The sequence below is a fragment of the Leptodactylus fuscus genome, chromosome 7 (genome assembly GCF_031893055.1).
Source record: "Leptodactylus fuscus isolate aLepFus1 chromosome 7, aLepFus1.hap2, whole genome shotgun sequence".
NCBI classification, from domain to species: Eukaryota; Metazoa; Chordata; class Amphibia; order Anura; family Leptodactylidae; genus Leptodactylus; species Leptodactylus fuscus.
Window position 1 is genome coordinate 31597200 of NC_134271.1, and position 22047 is coordinate 31619246.

The following is a 22047-nucleotide window of genomic DNA, read 5'->3' on the forward strand; positions in this document are numbered from 1 at the left end:
TATAGAAAAAAATGAATACTTTCCCTCCCAACTTGTAGAAATATTTGCTAATAATTTCCTTTGCACTTTCTAATTCGACTGCTTCAAAAACATTTGTAATATCTTTTCCTATCTTATTACGACTCATTTACTCTATCTATCTATCTATCTATCTATCTATCTATCTATCTATCTATCTATATATATTATAGAAAAACAATTGCAGCAGCACCAGCAAATCTGGGGATCATCCCACAAATTGCACGGCAGAAACTCCTCTCCAGGCAAAAGGGTTTGCAATAGAAAAAACAATCCGGTCTGACAGCAACTTTTTGCGAAAGGTCCCAGTGTGGACCGATACGTGGTGTACTGCTTTTTCCAATAAAATGACAGTTTCCATCTATACAAGTTATTGACAGGCTGGATCGTTTTTTCTATAATATATATATTAGCTTTTACCCGCGACTTCGTCCACTGACCTCTGACCCCATGCGGGACCCACCTGGAGCGGTGTGCAGGCTTGTTCCTTTGCCTTGTGTCTGCAGCGGGCCCTTCCTACACCTGTGGGTCCATGGATCCTTGGGGCCCACCCTGCGGCCCGTTAGAACAGTTTACCTCCTCTCCCTCCTGGCGCCCGCCAGCCCCTTTTCTCCCTACCCGCTTCCCCATGTGGTCACTCCTTCCTCCTACCCCGTGCCCCTTTGCCACCCAAGAACGTGCCCCCTTCCCCCCCTAACCCCATGCCCCCTTCTCCCGTGTTACCTATTCCGTGCCCCCTTTTTCCCCCTACCCCATGCCCCCTTCCCCCGTCTTACCTACCCCGTGCCCCCCCCCCACCCTGCAGCCAGCTGGAACTCTTTAACTGGTCTCTCTCCTGGCGCCCGCCACCCCCCTTTGTCCCTACCTGCTTCCCCATGTGGTTCCTCCTACCCCATGCCCCCTTCCCCCATCTTACCTACCCCGTGCCCCCTTTTCCCCCGCCAGACCCTGCCAACCGTGTGTCCCCTTTCCCCCTACCAACCTGAGGTCCTGTCCCCACCACACCCTGGGCTTCCCGTGCACCAATGTTCCGACTTGTAGTGTCCAGAGACGGCAGACTCTGCGGGACAGTTGGCCGAACCGGCGTTCCAGAGCGCAGCACAGGCGACCCCCCTGTCCGGCCGCGGCAGAGTACTGCAGACCCATAGTGAGGCCACACAGGTGGGGCAGCGTATGGACTTGTCGCTGGCCCAGAGTAGAGGCCCTTGTGCAGGATGCTCCGGACCTCTCAGACGCCATATTGGTGTGAACGGCGGCCGGACCCAATCAGGTGAGCTGCTGAAAGGACTGGGATGACGTCATCCCAGGTCCTACAGCGTGCAAAGTCCTGCAGCGAATTGAACAGTGAGAAGCACCGGACACGGGAGTGAATTGCGGTGGTGTATGGGAATTCCATGTGGCCTATTGTTCAATCCAGGACCCAAGGTATGTGTGTGTGCGCATTTTCAGACAAATCCATTCGCCCGTGTAGGTGTGATTGAGGAACAAACATCCAAACACACATACTTTCACCTTTATAATATTAGTAGGATATATATTCACATTTAAAATTTGGCATTTTTTTTGTACGGCACAAACATGTTACCCTTAAGGTGGTGCCTAATTTATATACTGGATGTTTTGGGTGAAAAGTTAATTGTTTTTGCATCACCATATTCTGAAAACCATCATTTTCTCAACTTTTTTTTCTTTTTTGATGAGCTGTACTTTTTCTCAGTACCATTCTGGATTGCAGATGACTTTTTGATCACTTTGTATAGCAATGTATTGCAGTTTGTAGATAGCGTTCTATTAGGCGAACGTTATCAAGACTCAAGCTGCCATGACAGCAGAAACAGATCAGCAATCCCAAACTGTACTGAGGGGGCTATAAAGGAGTTTATAGCATTGTTATATACCTTTTAGATATCACAGTCGGGATCTGAGTTCTCGATTTTAGGTGTTGCAAGATTATGTCAACTGTACAGTGCAACTGACTAAAGGTCGAATCGCCTCCTGAGCCTTCACTCTCACTGTAATATACATATACTCTCCTACCAGTGTTTTTTGTACTATTGCACATTAGTATCAGTTTTCATATACAGAATTCACAGTATACACATGTATCATGTATATCATAGTTTATTCTAGCTAACACAGATATTGGGGGTAGATATATTCCTGAAACACAGACACTGGGGCACCATACCTTTCAACCCCTTGTAATAAATAGACAATGGTTCATCTTCTGAAGGTGACATTGTGTTGACCCTTATCTATGTACCATTGTATATCTGTCTCTCCTTCCACCTGTGTCTCTGTCCCCTCCCCTTCATTCATTCTCTAGTCCCAAAATCTTGAGTGACAGGGCAACTACCCCCATTACCTATTGTCTTCTAGGATGAGTCATTGTCATATGAAGAATACCCTGTCCCTGGGATATCACACCTGATATGGAGACTATTTTCCATCAGTATTGCATTGTTCCCCTTAATTCACCTTTATCTCTGGATTCTCACATCAAATTCTTGTACAAAGTAGCTTTCACCATTTGATGATGTTTGTCTAATAACAAGCTGGACAGCTGGAACTGGAAGGAGTGCTATATATTTTTCTTATTTACTTTTAGCTCTATAGATCTTGGCATATACAGTATACAGTACAATAATGTACATTTAATACACACTATATACTTATACTCAGGTTCAAGAGAGAAAAATTAGCAGCAAGTTACATTTGTCTCCTGTTTAGACGTGCCATGAACTATAAAACCACAATAAAAAATAACCAACAACTCACAGTAAAAGCATATACTGAGCCACCAAACCACTGAAGTGCCATTGTTATTTATAGCGTGCCTCATTATACCAACCAATAGGTGTGTATTCAGGGTTATTATTGCACTGACCTTTATAGACAATTTACAGTATAACCATTTATTCAGGAACTAACCTAGTTAGCGATCCTGCTACTTCTCATTCCTCTGATGGGTCACACATGATAAGTATTCTATATGACTATAAAGAGGGGCACAATTGGAGGTAGTTACCGAGTCCCCGAGGATATGCTCCAGCCAGTAACGTACCTCCTCGCTACACTTTGACAGGCCTACCCACTCAGTGCAGCGTCATTCGTAGCTTCGGAGTTTAATTCCGCTTCCAATGTATTTCGGAAGCTGCTCATCATTTGTCAGAGGTAGAGAAGTATTTGATATTCCACTATATAGAGAGGCCCAGGCTGTCCAGTGCATAGAGAACTACATTGTATACGGCTGACAATCCTCATTTCAGCTGACCGAATGGTTTAACTCGGTATTGCCCTCAGACATATTATTCTCATTCCCCCCCCCCCAAAAAAAATAAAAAAAAAATAAAAAATATATATATATATATATATATATATACTTATATACACACACACACACACACACACACACACACACACACACACACACACACACACACACACACTCTCTCTCTCTCTGGATGCAGAACGTATATATATGTACCATTTGAAGGCGAAAAGTTATATTTCACCGTTCAAACCATTTAGGATAATCATGTCCATGTGAAAAATCCATCTACATTCAGCTTGAGACATTTGGTATATAAAATCGCCTCTGCTCCGATGTGGTTTTATTAACTCTATAGCACAAAAGGACAAACTTCCAAAAATACCTCCATGTTTTTGTACAGTGAGGGGATAATGGATGGCCTTCAAATTGTGTGTCAATATTGTATGCACGTTCTCTTAGGCGTATATGTAACACCTTTTTGTTCTGTCAGTCTTTAACATGGGCATTTAATATAATAAGTAACTCCTAATAGTCCAACTAGATTGCTTTAATGGGGCTCATTTTTTCTTTTACAACATCTCAGTTTTGTTAAGGGCTAGTTCACACGTGAGTATAAGGGGAGGTTTTTGACAGCGGATTTCGCGTCCAAAACCTCCCCTTATAATGGTGGTCTATGGAGACCGCCGGGCTTCTTTTCTCCACTAGCGGCGGGCTGCCGCTAGCGGAGAAAAGAAAGGACATGTCCTTTCTTCAGGCGGAAGCCGCGCAGGCTCAGCCGCGTGGCTTCCGCCCCCGGCAGCTCCCTCCTATGTCGGCTCATTCATTTGAGCCGACAGCAGAAGGTTAAGCCGCGACAGCGATGGTCGCGGCGGGCGGGTTTTGACAAGAGAGAGACGCGGCTCGCCGCGTCTCTCTCTGTGTCAAAACCCGCGCGGGCAGTTCACGTGTGAACTAGCCCTAATTGTCCCCTTCCTTACCCACATTTTTAGTACATTTACTGAGTAATAAATGGTACCTGAAATGATTCCAAATGGTTAGATCCTTCAGGAGTTCCATTCTTGATAGGGACTAAGGCGATAGTAAAAACCTATCATGTCCCTTCTGTTCAAATTTACTCTAAAGCGCCTCAGCCTCCATTTTCATCAGCAAGATGGTTAGCTCTTCCCAACATATAAATTCACATAGCTGGGCGTGAATCTGGTTCCCATTGGGGTACCCCACGTCTGAGAGTAGAACTGCCCATACATAAAAATATTATGTTTAATTATGAATATATACACCTGAGAGAACATATATACAATATTGAAAGACACTTTTGAGGCCATCCACTAAGAACACCTGATCAGTGGGGGATTCAGCTGTCAGACTCCCACGGATTGTATATTGATGACCTATCTTAAGGATACAGCATCAATATCCAGGCTTATATATAATTATATCCTGTATACATCCTCTAATATTGGTCAATTATGATGTGGCTCACTAAGGAATACTTATGTTAGCATGATGAACGAGACCAAAAAAATGTTAAATCAATGATCATTTGTCGGTGGCAAACAATGGTTCTATATACAGGGTTAGATCAGATTATTGTTAGGTTAATTATGTACTGTATATGAATGCTTAATATACTACTTCTGTCCGTGTAACTCTCCTGATCCTTTATTCTTTTGGAAGATAAGCAACTGGCAGGAATATCCAAGAACACTTATCTATTGTTTCCCACAGCAATAAACATGTATATGTAACCACTGGAATTCTTCTAGGGTAGATCTGGTCGTATTTGCACATTCTCCATCCCTATAATCCTGTCCTGTTGGTTAAAATAGACAAACTAGATGGACTTTTTTTTTTTTTTTTTTAATTTAAAAGGGGTTTTCCAGTTTTTTTAAAATTTGATGACGAATCCTTAGAACCAACCACCACAGGCATAACTCAATAGTTCCAAACCCCCCACCAAAGATCACCATCGGCCGCCATTTGACTGTCACTTATATTAGTTAATGGAGTTGCACGCCACCGCATTACAGAGCACATTACAGTATACGGGTGCATTCACACTAAGTATACGCTGAGCTGATTATGAGCGTAAAGAACGTTCAGAATCAGCGCGTACAAAGCAGATCCCATTCATTTCAATGGGAGCCAGCATACGTGCGCTCCCCATTGAAATGAATGGGCTGCTTTTTTCCCTATTGGTTTCAAGGTGATACGCGCGTATCACATTTTGAAGAGGTGGCAGACTCCCTTTAAAAATAATTTGTCACTGACTTTTATTTCAACACCTGGTGTCCTACAGGTCAGAATTCTACTATTGGGTATTAATACATATGACATTGTAGTGCTATATTTCATAAGAACACTGGTTCTTCAGGTCAGTCATAGAAAGAATCATCTTCTGAGTCGCTCCAGCCCTGATTTGGGTTTTCAGATGGCTTTTCCTTGCCAAATAATTCTTCACTTGAGTCTAGAAGAGAGAGTAGAAACATCAAAGATGATGTAGCATTAATGTTATGGGGTGCATGAATTTATTACAAAAATGATACAAGATACTCCACATTTATCATTTATTAAAATAGTGCACCTGGCATTGGTCACAGCTTTCATGATGTCATATAGCCACTTCCCTTTATAAAATACTTTTCAAAACGGGTAGCAGTAACGCTAGGTTCACACCTGCGTTCAGGTCTCCGTTCTGTGGTTTTCGTCTTCGGCATGCAAGAAGACGGAAGCCACAGACCGGGTCTGGCCGTGAGCAGCAATGAGCATTTTATGCTCTTCGCCGTGAAACCGTTTTTTTTAAAACCGGACACGGAGTACTGCATGTGCGACTCTGTGTCCGGATTTAAAAAAATGGTTTCGCAGCGGAGAGCATAAAACGCTCACCGGCGCTCACGGCCGGACATTTTTCAATCCCATTCAAATTAATGGGCATGAAAGAGTCCTGCAGGTTTCCGTATCCTGCCTCTGTTTTGTGCAGGAAACGGAAACCTGCAGAACGGAGACCGGGCGCAGATGTGAACGAGCCCTGAACACACAAAATACATTTGTGCACAATATTGATTCCAATTATTTGGTGCAATAAGACATTACAGTTGGAAATGTAGCATATCACAGACATTCAGATGAATAGCCATTGTACTTCTATTTTGGTCCATAGAAGTAGTCTAGAACAGGGGCTGAATTATATACAGTATATCAATACTACCATTTGATTATTATTTTCCACTAAGTGAGTTAAAAGGAATATATCATTAGAAACTACCTATTTATAAAGAATTTTTAATAACTTTCCAATAGCTATATTTATAAAGAAATCCTAAAATCCTACAGTTTTCATTCTGACCACAAAGCCCAATAACAGACTGACTTTTCCTGTTCTGTAGAAGATTTCTTTGCTGCAGTCACATCATTATTCGCATAGATAGTATTACAATAACAGGTATCATCTATATATAGATTACATTTGTCCCATCATTCACAATAGGTAATGTCACAATTTATCTATTCCCCCTACACGGTGACCTTTGTACAGGTCTCTTTCTAGAAAACTTTAATAGACCTCAATGAACATGTCCAATCTATTGTTTCTATGGTCTATACCCATTTTGACAAAACTATGGTATGCGTGCCAAAAGGGGCCCTCACAGCCCTCTCTGTTGGCATGCGCGCTGTTGCCCTGATCGCTCACTAACGGGCAAACCGGTACAGGATTCCCCATTAGTGAATGATCGCTTCTTTCACCTGTATATACGGTACAAATGCACATGCAGGTGAAAGCTGTAAGTGAAAGCCCCCTGGTCTGCGGCATACATTAACTGCAGAGAGCGACCTCTGCCCCAACACAGGCACGATGACATAAGTCATCAGTGCCTGCAATCAGAAGAAGGACGAAGACCAGTTGCTCTTTATGGGACTTCAGGTAAGTAGAATATAATATTATGTGGGAGCCCACTGTGGAACTTATAATAGTGTATTGGGGCCCACTGTGGAGCATATAATACTGTGTGGGGGCCCACTGTGGAGCATATAATGTGTGGGGGGCCCACTTTTGGAGCATGTAATACTGATTGGGGGCTATTGCTGAGTATATAATACTGGGTGGGTGCCCACTGTGTAGCACAGCACATAATACTGTGTTTGGCCCACTGTGGAACATATAATACTGTGTGTGGGCCACTGTGGAGCATATAATGTGTGGGGGGGACCACTTTTGGAGTATATAATACTGATTGGGGGCCATTGATGAGTATATAAAACTGGGTGGGTGCCCACTGTGGAGCACATAATAATACTGTGTTTGGCCCACTCTGGAGCATATATTACTGTGTGGGGGCCCACTGTGGAGCATACTTTCGACCATCTTCAATGTTGGACCAGATTTCACTGAGTCAGGTCAGTGTAGCAATGGATAATGACATCGGTCTGGCTCACGTGATGTCTGGGACGTCACTGAACAGGCCTGCAGACTGCCGGAGTGAAGAAGAGGTAAGTAACAGTGTTTTTTATGTTCCCTCACCTCCCCTGAGTCTTCAATCATTATAAACCAGGGTCTGAATAGACACCAAAGTAGAATGATAGCAGAATGTGTTGGGGTTCGTCGGCCCGCGGCCTTACTTACCGATCCGCACTCCTATTCACAGCCACGTCCGCTTCTGCCACCAAGGGGGCCCCAGCCACATGATATGGGACGCAGAAGGGAAGGCAGCTATGATCAGGAGCAAGGATCGGTAAATAAATAGGGCCCATTAGGGTTACTCCAGCAGGTATCGGCCTATAAATGAAAACAAAACATCAGGACGCCCCCCTAATGTCCCGGGCCCTCTGGCAGCTGCTACCGCTGCTATTCCAGTATTTACGCCAGTGATTGTGCGGGGGCCAATGGGGAGCGTATAATACTGTGCAATGTCACTGTGGCATATAATATTGTGTGGGGGCCACGTTGGAGCATATAACACTGTATGGGCGCCACTGTGGAGCATATAATACAGCCTGGGGGCTACTGTGGAGCACATTGTACTGTCTGGGAGCCACTGTAGAACACCTTGTACTGTCTTGGGACCCACTGTGGTGCACATTGTTCTGTCTGGGGGTCACTGATCACGGGAGCCTACCTGTTCCCATGGCAGCTACAAGTCTTATGAAGACCTTCAGGCCTGCCATAGGAATATTACTATTGAGGCTGGTCTATGACCATAGACCATAGACGTCAGAACATTTTTTTTTTTGCAAAGTTTTATATTTCTGTCAATGGGCTAAAATGTAAATAAAACTATATACATTTGGTATCCCTGGAATTGTACCAAAACATAGAATACAGGTGACTTGTCATTTTGGCTGCCCCGTGAACACTGTAAAAACAAAGCCCGTAAGAAAGTCAAACAAATGCACTTTTTCTCCAATTCCACCCCATTATGATTTTTTTTTTTCCAGCTTCCCATTACATTGTACAGAATAATAAATGGCACCATTATGAGGAACAATCTGTCTTGCAAACATTAAGACCTCATATGGTTCTATGAACAGAAAAAAATAACTGGAAGGTGAGGAGTGAAACTCGAAAATCAAAAATTACCATTGACAAGAAAGGGTTGCATTTGTGGACAATTAGAAGTTAAACAGTCTTAAACATTTTAGTAGTAACAATCAGTTGCCATGAATGTATAAACTTTCTTCAGTTTGGCCTTTGTCAGAAACCAAGCAATGATTTCTTTATTGCAGCTGGATTATCTTCTCATACATGTAGTGTCCCTGCCCGATAACCTGCCTACAATAAGGAAATCATTGACCATAGAAAGATCATAAAAGTTGCCTCCATTCATGGTCGTATCCATTGTCAACTGATCAAGACAAAAGAAAGTCAATATTAAGATGGTTAGAGAAAATCTTTAAAATTCTGCAAACATTTATTTATTTATTTATTTTTACTTCTATTACTAATCTTTGTCTACAAAAATGTGTAGACAATTCAGATTTAATTGACTACAAATTTAAATATGGTTCTTTTCATGGGAATTAGGTCTACATATTGTGAGAAGGTGACAGGAGTCACGGTATATATCCCCCAGATTTCTGACATACATGTGGTCCAGGGGAAATCTTGAATTGGCTTCAGCCCCAGTCATGGGTCCTGGGCTCATTACTGGGCCGTAAAAGGCAGCAGAGCCTGCACCTCAGGGCAGATCCTGGGAGCGAGAGGAGGTGCCTGGGTCTGTCCCGCTATACTGAGCCTGGTGAGACCTAACTGTGTGGTTTCATTTGTCCATGTGGCTGGAAGAAAGCCACACATATGGTTAGCGTCGTTCTGTACTAGTTAGAGTTCGGACAAGCAGGAGTTTTGTAGTTAACGCTGTATTTTATTTTGCTTATTTTTGTGCCTGAAGTAAAAGTTTATTTATTTTGCTGTTTTTTTTTGTTTCTTTTTTCTAAATAAACCTGTTTGCACCAGATTTTGTGTCCCTGTCAGGTTCAGTTCACACCTTTGGTACTGCCGAGCTATTTTCCCCACAATATACTTCATGGGAATATGGTCTACATATAGTTCATGGGATTACGGTCTACATACACTTTGTCAATGTTTGGAATATCTGTTTTCAGTTTTATTACAGATATTACAATTGAAAGACTACAATTGATTGCAGTTTTCAAATTGGCCACTAGATGACAATACAGTCTGTAAATAAACATAAGTGCTTGCAGAAAGAATACTGAAAATACTGTATGTATAAACATCATATATACTGAGATGTTACCTATATGATAGTATCAAAGAAAGATCTAGTGAATAAATTACCAGTTGTGACTAGGACTATACACAACCAAAAACTACCATAATAGTAAAAACCCTCAGACACCCCCAGCTATGACTACAATTGATAATAACCTTACGGAATTTCATACCTCCCAACTGTCCCGATTTCCGCGGGACATTCACGATTTCGGTGACGTGTCCCGCAGTCCTGGTTAGAGGGAGGTATGTCCCGATTTCAATTCAGATCTGCGTCCAGAGGACGCAGATCTGAGTTGAAACATATGCAGCTAAAGCAAGGAGCTGTCACTGCTCAGCTCCTTGCTTCGCCGCTGCATTCCGGCTACTGGCTGTGTAGACGCGATGTGATGATGTCACATCATGCCTACAACTGTGTGCGAGAGAGAGAGAGAGGCGCAGAGAGAGCGGCGGGGGAGCGAGGAGAAGGTACGTTTAATGTGTACACTGAGGTGGAACGTGAAACTGGGGGCAGATGAAGGAGGGGACGGCATGACACTGGGGGCAGAGATGGAGGGACATAAATCTGGGGGCAGAGATGGAGGGGACTTGAATCTGGGGGCAGAGATGGGGGACATGAATCTGGGGCAGAGATGGAGGGGACTTGAATCTGGGGGCAGAGATGGAAAGGACATGAATCTGGGGGCAGAGATGGAAAGGACATGAATCTGGGGGCAGAGATGGAGGGGACATGAATCTGGGGGCAGAGATGGAGGGGACATGAATCTGGGGGCAGAGATGGGGGGACCTGATTCTGGGGGCAGAGATGGAAGGGACATGAATCTGGGGGCAGAGATGGGGGGACATGAATCTGGGGGCAGAGATGGGGGGACATGAATCTGGGGGTAGAGATGGAGGGGACATGAAACTGTGGGCAGAAATGGGGGACATGAATCTGGAGACAGAGATGGAGGGGACATGAAACTGGGGGCAGAGATGGAGGGGGGACATGAAACGGGGGGCAGATGAAGGGTGTATATGAAACTGGGGGAGAGATAGAGGGGGGGACATATAATTTACGGGTGACTGTAGGAGGATTATACTGTGTGTGGGCACATGAAAAAATTAATGAGAGTGGGCGGAGTCAACATAAAAGTGGGCGTGGCTAAATTTGTGCCGCAAATTTTGTCCCTCTTTCGCTTCTTCAAAAGTTGGGAGGTATGGAATTGATATATGTAGTAACTGCTTCTTCTTCCTCACAGATGTAGTTTGTTGCGATTGTTGTTGCACATGGTTGCAGACAGACATTTAGAGATGAGCAAACTTTTCAGATTTAGTTCAGGTTTGGTTGGTTCAAGCTAGAGATGGGCGATCCTCTCAGGATTAATTGAATTTCAGGTTTGGGTGGCTTGGGGTCAAGATTTGTTTTGGGTTGAACAAGTTTGGTACAAACCACACATTGAAATGGCTTAAAACATAGTGTAGAACACCCTCAGGGTTACTAGAAACCTGTCTATGCAATTTCTAGCTCTCTATTGTAAACATCAAGCTAATGTGACCCCGGAGTATAATAGGTGTAGGCCCAGGGTTGGTGGAAAAAAAAAAAATCGTCCTCGCCTTCTGTTAACTCATTTGGGCTTCCTCGAGGTGTCCAGCACTTTGTCTCCACCTCTTTTTGACATGTGACGTAACGCGCCCAAGGTCACCACTGAGGCCTGCTATGGGCCTCAATGGTGACATGGGCACACCAAATGTCATGACACTTGGTGTGCCCATTTGACCGCTGGTGTGCCAAACACAAGTCTCAGTGAGCGCAAAACGCTGTGAAGAATTCAACAAGAGGTAACAGTAAGAGTATTTTTTTTTTTTTAATTTAATTTCTAGTACAAACCAAAAGTTTGCTTATGTCTGAACTGGTTTACCCCAAGATGGAAGTCCAAATTAAAATTTTAAAAGTTGTGTATATATTTATTTACACATTGTTCCCCCATATGGTCATAAAAAACCTTTAAGGAGCATTGAGCTCAATACATATAGTGATCAGGTCTTTGGGTCCTCTTCTGGCCTACTCTTAGTTTGTCTGTACTTGCTGGCTCCCTTCTCCTCTTTTACATTCACCTTTTAAAATGGGGGTGCAGAGTATTTGCTGACCCATCGGACAATAAGAGCCCTCAGGCAGTCAGTGGCCTGGCTAGTTGCAAATGGTGACAAGAGAATACTGTAAATTGTAAAACTTCTTGGTTGCATTGGAGACTATTTTGGTTGCAATTGGGAGCCCTGTTACGTAAAAGATCTTACATTTTCATATAACTTAATTTTGAATATTAAAATCACCAAAAAGATTTTTTTTATGCTGAATTGAGTAGTGAAACTGATAGGTTTCCCATTTACCCGAACAATGGTTACAGCCGATCACACACAACCTCTAAATGTATCAATTTTAGAATGGTAGTCACAGAATTGATTAGGGAAATACAATTATGATGGCACCCAACATCTTTCTTCCTAATCTACATTTTGGCCCAAGCAATCCAATATCTGTTTGAGAGGTCGGGGCCTAGTGGATACCCAACTATATATACAGTAGTCATACCAGATTTTTCAAAATTTAGGAAAACTTGTTTGAAACCCACCCTGCCACAGACGTTACTCATTCTGAATCCTTCCACAAGCCATAACTTGTTGTTGTTGTTTTTTTGTTACTTAGCCATATGAGACTTTGCTTATTGCGGGACTAATTGTAATTCCCGGCACCTTATTAAATGCAGCATTTACTATTCTGTGCAATAAACTGGGTAACTGAAAAAAATGAAAGTTGAATGGAATTCCATCATAGTCCGCATTAACCGTTTCAGTAATTTGTAATATAAATTTTCTGTCAGACCAGACCTTTTTCTTCTTCTTCACATGCATCTTACTGATTTGAAATTTGCCTAGTAGTGCCATAGGCACCCAGAGACATTTTAATAGGTTAGGGCGCCCTGTTTAAACTTTTCACAAGTGGTCCCCCTTCACACACATAAGTCCCCCTGTCCCCAATATTACATAAAAATAAAAAATACTCACCTAACCCTATTCTCATGGACCTGCTGGCTAAGGCTGCAATGATATCCAATGCAATGATGATGCAGACATCACCAACCAACGACTGAATAATGGAGCTGACAGCTCTATACTTCACCACTGTATTCAACTCTGTGTCCTATGGATAGAGATAGAGTGGAAATCGCTACCTGCCACCCAGAACATTGAGATGGCACCCAAAATGCAGGAGTGTCCCACTCAGTCCAGGCCAGCTGAGAGGACTCCCAATACCATAAGGGCCCATTTCGGATGTACTGTTTGTTCTATGGTCAAAGAGGCCCTGGGGGCACTCATGATCTTGCCACTGATTCACCGGCGATCCTACATTGGACCATTTTTGGTCATTATTAGAGATGAGCGAACACTAAAATGTTCGAGGTTCGAAATCCGATTCGAACAGCCGCTCACTGTTCGACTGTTCGAACGGGTTTTGAACCCCATTATAGTCTATGGGGGGAAATGCTCGTTTCAGGGGTACGCAACATTCGATCAAATTCTACTTACTAAGTCCATGAGTGAGGGTCAGGCTGGATTCTTCTCCCTGCGCAGCGTCCCCGCGTCCTCTTCCAACCTTGAATTCACTCTGCTAGGCATCGGGCCTAGGCAGAGCCGACTGCGCATGCGCGGGCATGCGCAGTCGGCTCTGCCCAGGCCCGATGCCTAAGCAGAGTGAATTTAGAGCTGGAAGAGGACGCGGGAACGCTGCGCAGGGAGAAGACTTCTAAAGGTAAGAGAAGAACCAGCGTTGATTGGCAATGTACAGCATTCTGCCAATCAACGCTGGTTCTGCATCGAATCCTAACTTTGAACAGCTAGTAGTGTTCGATCGAGTATGAGTATTTCGAATACCGTAGTATTCGATCGAATACCTACTCAATCGAGTACTACTCGCTCATCTCTAGTCATTATTAACCACTATATACAGAGAACTCCACATTTTGGCCTTTGCCATTCAGATCATTACATTTACCCATTTTTCCAGCGTCGATCACATTAACTTTAAGAAATGAATTACTAAATGTCCATCCCCTCTCCTTGCCATGGTCATGAGATGTGAATGACATGAATTATTCATGGTTTTGTTATAGCTGATTGGTGTCTACTGTATATCTATATAGTTTCCTACCTTCTGAAGGTGCCTTATGAACAGATGCTACTTCAGTATTTCTGCTGGGAAGAAAAGCACGCTGTCAGATGTTTATGGAGCTAATCCACTATAATCTGCAGATTACTGTAGGCGCCTTAGTTTATGTTACCTGAAAGTGGGGCTTGAATGCAATGCTTGGTCTGGAAATGAGGACCCAGATTCAACAGGATTCAGTTGAAGTAGATCCATGGATCCATCCTCACTGCATCTTTTCTGATTTTCGCTACTGAAAAAACATAAAATTCAAAGGAGGGATTAACTATTATCTACATCAGTATTGTGGTGTAGTAAAGTCGCAAATTTTTGTGTAAGAAAGTAATAGATCAGCACACTTCTCCATCGCAACCTACACATAAATATACCCAAAACACCAGCTTTACTGGCAAAGACACCCCTACATCAATTCCCCAACAGTTGGCTCTCCATTTGGCTCTATAACATAAGCGTTCCTCACAGCTGAGCGTTATGGCTGGGTCTCTCTGACAGTATATAGCTACAGACAGTACTGTCTTAACAGCCCAGCTTGACTGTTAGGAACACCCTTCTGACAGTGATAAGCTATTGGTAACGGCACCAATGGCTCTTGCCCCAGGCACATAACGGGAAAGCTGACAATGCGCTGAATTCAGCGCACTGTCGGCTGTCTAGCGGTATATGAAACTACATGTGCCCGAGGACATGAAAGGTGTTCTTTAAGGATAGGGGAAAAGTGTCTGATCACTGGGAATCTTAGCACTTGGAGCACCAGGTATCACAAGAACTGGGAACCACCTTGTGTGACTGGACCACCTGTAGTTCCCCTGAGTGCTCCATGTGCATGGAGTGGCAGTGTGCACGTGTGGCCACCAATGCCACCTCCTCTATTTAATAAAAAAAAAACCTTCTTCCATTGACTGATTCTTCAATTGACATTCAGAGACATACATTTATAAATTAACAGACAAATACTGACCTTTTGTTAGAAGACTTTGATAGAGAACATGATTTCAGGCAGCACAACCAGAGATGCCTAAGAATGAAAGAGATGGAAGAAGGGGTTAATATTCCGAGACTGGGAAAAAGTTAAATGATGGAATACACAATATCCCTTAGTGGTCCTCCACACAGTATAATATTAAAGAAAAGAAAATTTACCGAGCAACCCGCTCACAATGCCTTTGGTTGAATGGTCATCGGCGATGGTCAGTCCTACATGTTTGGATACGCCAACCGGAGGGATTCAGCAGCAGTGGAAACATCCAACACCCCGATGGGGTGGAGTAATATGGGGAAAGACCAGAGGATGAAAGAAAAACTGTGCTACTCTGTATGTCTTCAAACAATCAGGCACTTTATTTAAGATTTCAAATACACGACGCCTAGGACAGCATTTCGGGGGAATACCCCTTTCTCAAGTGTATAGCAAATACACACGAGTATCACCATCCTTGGGAGTGGCCCAACACCAAACTGGTTAGGTGCACATTGAGTCCAGAATCCACACAAGGGCTGTACACTTGAGAAAGGGGTATTCCCCCGAAACGCTGTCCTAATCGTCGTGTATTTGAAATCTTAAATAAAGTGAGTGATTGTTTGAAGACATACGGAGTAGCGCAGTTTTTCTTTCATCCTCTGGTCTTTCCCCACACAGTATAATGTCCCAAAATGGTCCCTCCACAGTATAATGTCCCATAGTGGCCTCTTCCCACAGTGTAATGTCCCATAGTGGTCCCTACGATCAGGGCCGCCGATAGGGCAGTACTACTGGTACTGGCGTCAGGGGCCCGGCCAAATTGAAAAATGGGGGGGGCCCGGTTTTGGCCCGCCACCGTGTGCCGGCCCCCTGGTGCCCGTAGCAGTCATTGTATGCCCTATTTCAACTCAGATCTGCATCCAGAGGACGCAGATCTGAGTTGAAGACATACGAGGCTGAAGCAAGGAGCTGACACAGGTCAGCTTCTCGCTTCGCTGCTGCGCGCCTCTCTCCCTGACACATATGCAGCTGAAGCGAGGAGCTGACATGTGTCAGCAGGGGCGGATCCAGGGCCGGGCGAGCCGGGCGAGCCGGGCAACCGCCCGGGGCCCCGCGGCCCGGCCCTAACAAAATGGTCCCGGTCAGCCTCGGCATAGTCGGGCAAGTGCCGGGGCCCACAGAGCCTCTGGGGGCCCCCCGGCACTTGCCTGTCACGATTCCAGCTCATCGGCGTCCGTCCGCCGATGAGCTGGAATACATACAGGATTAAAGCAGGAGCTGTGAGCTCAGCTCCTGCGTTAAAGCTCCGGCCCGGCTTGCGTATGTAGGCGCGATGACGTCATCACGTCATGCTTACACACGCAAGCCGGGCCGGAGCTAAGAGGGAGCTGAGGTCACAGCTCCTGCATCGCGTATGTGACTGGAGAGAGGAGCGTCGGGGGAACGATGGAAGGTGAGTGATGGAAGGTGAGTGTAAGTGTTTGTTTGTATTAAATATTAAGGTGGAACATAATGAAGGGGGCCCATGAAACTGGGGGGCAAATGAAGGGGAGGGGGGGAACGGCATGACACTGGGGCAAATGAAGGGGAGGGGGGGAACGGCATGACACTGGGGAAGATGAAGGGGGTGGGGAGAGAACGGCATGAAACTGGGGACAGAGATGGAGGGGGCCCAAAGAAACTGGGGGGCAAATGAAGGGGAGGGGGGAACAGCATGACACTGGGGCAGGTGGAGGGGGGGAGAACAGCATGACACTGGGGAAGATGAAGGGGCAAAAATGGCATGACACTGGGGCAGATGAAAGGGGGGGAGAACGGCATGACACTGGGGCAGATGGAGGGGGGAGAACGGCATGACACTGGGGCAGATGGAGGGGGGAGAACGGCATGACACTGGGGCAGATGAAAGGGGGGAGAACGGCATGACACTGGGGCAGATGGAGGGGGGAGAACGGCATGACACTGGGGCAGATGGAGGGGGAGAATGGCATGAAACTGAGGACAGAGATAGAGGGGGGGACATGAAACTAGGGGTAGATGAAGGGTGTATATGAAAATGGGGAGAAATGGAGGGGGGACATAATTTACGGGTGACTGTAGGAGGATTATACTGTGTGGAATCACATGAAAAATTGATGGGAATGGGCGGAGTCAACATAAAAGTGGGCGGGGCCTAATGTGCTGCGGCGCGCTGCGCGTAGGGCCCCGCCAAAGTCAATTGCCCAGGGCCCCGCAAACCCTGGATCCGCTCTGTGTGTCAGCTCCTCGCTTCGCCGCCGCCGCTGCTACTGGCTTGTAGACGCGATGTGATCACATCGCGTCTAAAAGCCAGTAGCCGGCGGTAGCGGCGAAGCGAGGAGCTGACACAGGTCAGCTCCTCGCTTCAGCCATCGCGTCTACAAGCCAGTAGCCGGCGGCGAAGCGAGGAGCTGACACAGATCAGCTCCTTGCTTCGCCCCTGTGCGCCTCTCTCGCTGTCACATATGCGGCTGAAGCGAGGAGCTGACCTGTGTCAGCTCCTCGCTTCGCCGCCTCCGCTACTGGCTTGTAGACGCGATGTGATGACGTCACATCGCGTCTATAACTGTGCGCCAGTGAGAGAGAGGCGCGCAGAGACCTGCGAGGGAACGAAGGAGAAGGTAAGTCAGTCAGTGTAATGTGGAACGTGAAACTGGGGGCAGAGAGAGGATGGCATGACACTGGGGGCAGAGATGGAGAGGACATGAATATGGGGGCAGAGATGGAGAGGACGACATGACAATGGGGGCAGAGATGGAGGGGACGACATGACAATGGGGGCAGAGATAGAGGGGACATGAATATGGGTGCAGAGATGGAGGGGACATGAATATGGGGGCAGAGATGGAGGGGACATGAATATGGGGGCAGAGATGGAGGGGACATGAATATGGGGGCAGAGATGGAGGGGACATGAATATGGGAGCAGAGATGGAGGGGACATGAATATGGGGGCAGAGATGGAGGGCATGAATTTTGGGGTAGAGATGGAGGGGACATGAAACTGGGGGCAGAGATGGAGGGGGGGAACATGAAACTGGGGGCAGAAATGGATGGGCGGACATGAATCTGGGGGCAGAGATTGGGTGGGGGACATGAAACTGGGTGCAGATGAAGGGTGTATATGAAGCTGGGGGAGAGATAGAGGGGGGACATATAATTTACGGGTGACTGTAGGAGGATTATACTGTGTGCGGGCACATGAAAAATTAATGAGAATGGGTGGAGTCAACATAACGGTGGGTGGGGCTAAATTTGCCAAGGCGCAATAATATATAATATATAAGTTTTTAGCTGGAGAACTACAAAGCACACAATGTTAGGAGTATTTTGTGTCGTGGGTATTGGTGCACACCTTCTGACTTGCTCGCACGCACTGTTGGTAGGCAGCTTGATTTCCTGGTTAATTAGTCTGTCCTCCCATTTGCACCTGGGAGGAGTGGTCTCTACTCTGTATTTAAACCCATGCCTCCCATGGTTCTGTGCTGAGTGTCGCTTTTACAGAGCTAGGCCTTAGCAGGAGGAGTAGGTGGTTATCTTGGATAGAGGAAGTTCCGTGGTTGGTTTTTGGGAGGTTTTGGGTGAACAAGTTGGTGTGTGTGTTTTCCCTTCTGTGTTCACCAATCCTCCCTCTGTGTATATTTGACTGTGTGAGTGAATTGCCTTATCCTTTGATTTCTACTCAGTTTCCCTGTGTTTGTTTCCTAGTGTATGGTTCCTTCCCATATTGGTTTGGGGAATTCTTTCCTACATGTTTCCTGTGTGCTGCTTGTGTTGTTAGTCAGCGCACACCCTTGTCAGTCCCTGTCAGTAGCAGCTTCACTTGTTCGTTAGGGGTGACCCCCTTTAGTCTCCAGTCCCTAGAGATCTTATAGGGCATTCCTTCTCCCCCTTCCCTCTAGGCCTACGGTGTCAGTGAGAGAGGAGCTGTCGGGGTCAGGCTTAGCCTGAGTACAGCCGACCCACACCCGTGAGGCAGGGACCGGGATAGCTAGTGGGAGTAGTGCAGGGCGAGATTCCCTACTGCTATCCCTTAGCCCCAGTTGCAGCTACCTGGACTGACATAACACACAAGACCTCCAAAGGTATGTGTGCTTTGTATTAATAATGATGTAGGCGGCTATACTACTAGCATAGCAGCCTGTTTGGGGGGTGGGACTTTCACTTTAAAGGAGTGTTCACGTTGCGTTTTTGGCCTCCCTTGCCGGGATACGTTGGTAACCAGTCACAATCCGCTCCCCACTTATCCCTGCACGGAGAACTGCAGGCCCCCCTTTTTTTTTAATGGCCAGTTCTTCGTGCAGGGATAAGTTGACAGCTGATTCTGACTGGTTACCAACGTATCCCGGCAAGGGAGGCCAAAAACGCAATGTGAATAAGCCCTGAGGATGTATTAGGAGGGCTCTTATAGATGGTGTTGGCTCTCTATAGGCGCTGTCACACGGAGCAGATTATACCTGCAAATAGAATCTGATTAAGCCTTGTAATGCTGCTAAATAAAGGGAAATGTAATACAGAATTGGTATGTCGCAAAATAAAGTAGTTTTAAAATGGCGGCAGCCGGGGGGGGGGGGGGGCAGAACCCTTAGGCTGTATGGGGCCCCAAAATTCCTGATGGCGGCCCTGCCTACGATATTCCTTGCAAAAATTGTGGGTTTGCTTCACCACCCACAGACTATTCAGAACCCAGATTATAATAAATAGAGGCCCAGGGAAGGTGAGTAAAAATAAAAACCAGTGTTACTTACCTCTCCTGGGCTCTGGCAGGGTCTTGGAGCCTCATCAAAGATGTCACAATGGACCCATTGAATCTATTGGTTGAATGTGTCCGTCAAAAAAAATCAACATGCGAATACACTCATTCCCTGTCATTGTTTAAGAAATGATCATCACATGGCTGTTTATCGCTGTTGTGTGAATAAGGCCTTATAATCAAAATAATAGCAACCAGCCAGAGAATGTATATTACAAAAACATCTCAATAGGGTTGTTTCTTCATTCATATACATGAAATAGAGAATTTCGCAAAAAAATCTGCCATCTGTGACAACCATAAATAATGCCGGACATCAACTAAAAATTTCATCATACAGTTCCCAAATAATAATCCAATATAGTACCCAAATAAAGCCACAACAATACAACCACATTGTGACTGCAGCATGATTCACACTATTATATCTATCGTGCTCATTGACATGCGAACAAAACAAAAAGTTTTCTGCATACCTTGGATTTTCTGTGTATGTCTGATCATCTTCCTTCAGATCCTCATAGCTTACCGTAGCTTTATTAGGTATCGGAAAACCACATGTACATTTTCAGATAGGACATAGAAGAATGGGAAATAAAAGGGTTGTAAGTAAAACAGAAGCGATAAGAGATCAGTTAAGGGAATGTGTCACCAAAAATGGCCTATTTTTTTTTAAACCAAGTTTTTATCAGAGACCTATTTTTTAAGAATTTTTGATGCTGTAACAGCTTAACTACTCCCCTCGCTGTCTAGAAAACTCTCCCAAAGATCTCAAGGAGTCAGCTCCAGCCTATTGCAGCCGATGGCCATGACTAGTATATTTCTTGATGCTGTTAAATGCAGCGGAGAAACTCCGCCAAAATGGCAGCCACCATACTCACATAGAAAATATAAAATAAAAATGTACAGAAATCGGATTACCCCTTTAATATGAAACCATTACAGTAAACACAATCTATTATAGTTACCTTTTCTTTCTAGTTGACCTTCTTTATGACACTAAATTGCCCTGTCCTGTGGTTTATGGCAGGGTTTGGTTGTTATGGTCATAACAGGTTTCAACTGCAGCCTTGTAGAGGGCAGAGGGGAATCTGTGAAATGGGGATAAATGAGGGCCCTTGTATGGCCTACAAGCGAGTTCATGGCAATGTCAAAAAGATAGATGCAGAACAAGAGCTATTTCATGTGTATGGCCAGATGTTCGTAATCCTAGGCAGAACTCCGACTATCTAAATGTTAGCAGGATGCCTTATCACAGTGGTTCACCTCCTCGCCACCATACGTAGTTATTAGACTCATAGAAAAATGATGAACAACAGATGTTGATATGGCGTATGATACTTAATATATGTCCTAAATAAAAAAATTAGTCTAGGTTCACACTTGTGCTGGACCCTCCATAGTTTGGTTTATATATTATAGATATAATAGGGTCCACTGGATATCTGCCTTCTTTATAATAAAACAGTCGGAGAGAAAAGACCCCTTAAACATGGATCAACGGTTAACTGTATGACATGATGTCACTGGCCAGTTATAAACCCAAGTTATAAAAAAGAAATAGTCACCTTGATCTCCCAGATAAGCAGATTCTTCTTTCCTAGAATAAAAATGAAATTGAATTACTGCAAACTTCCTTTGTGTTTTCCATATAGTTATAACTAAAGCACAAAGTTTGCAGAAGAAAACTCTCAGGACTTTCCGTGAGAAGCTCTGCAAGAAAAACCGTGATGTGTTTCCGCAGCATTGTTTCGCTGCGTACATGGGTTCTTAGCCTCAAGCTGCCACAGATCATATTAGTTTAGAACTAGTCTATCAATACTGCAGAGAAGAAAATAGCATTATTGGCGTTTGTGTATATCATTGTCGCAAAAATTTTATATGATCCTACTGCAGCTTCTGAGTGTAAGAGGGGGACTTTATTTAATTAAAGGGATCCTATCATTTAGAAAAAATACCTTCTAAATGATAGGATCCCTTTAAGTAAATAAGATTACTTTCTGTATGTTGCCTATTGCAGACATTAACCCAAATGCTGTGGCCTCTTCAAACTCTTATTGGCTTCACAATTTTAATTCCACTATACAGCAATGTC

At 44.8% G+C, this 22047-nt stretch overlaps 1 protein-coding gene across 1 annotated transcript in view; it reads right to left on the reverse strand.

Annotated features, from left to right (window-relative positions):
- Positions 1-5601: 5601 nt before the first annotated feature.
- LOC142214444 (uncharacterized) overlaps positions 5602-22047 on the reverse strand; it is a 30475-nt gene continuing 14029 nt past the window's right edge. Inside the window, exons 5-10 of the mRNA XM_075283391.1 lie at positions 21521-21552; positions 20429-20486; positions 15182-15238; positions 14339-14455; positions 14209-14249; positions 5602-5759 (exon numbers count right to left, since the gene is read on the reverse strand). Coding sequence (XP_075139492.1) covers positions 5668-5759; positions 14209-14249; positions 14339-14455; positions 15182-15238; positions 20429-20486; positions 21521-21552 — 397 coding nt within the window. The 3' untranslated portion in view covers positions 5602-5667. The remainder of the gene's footprint in view (positions 5760-14208; positions 14250-14338; positions 14456-15181; positions 15239-20428; positions 20487-21520; positions 21553-22047) is intronic.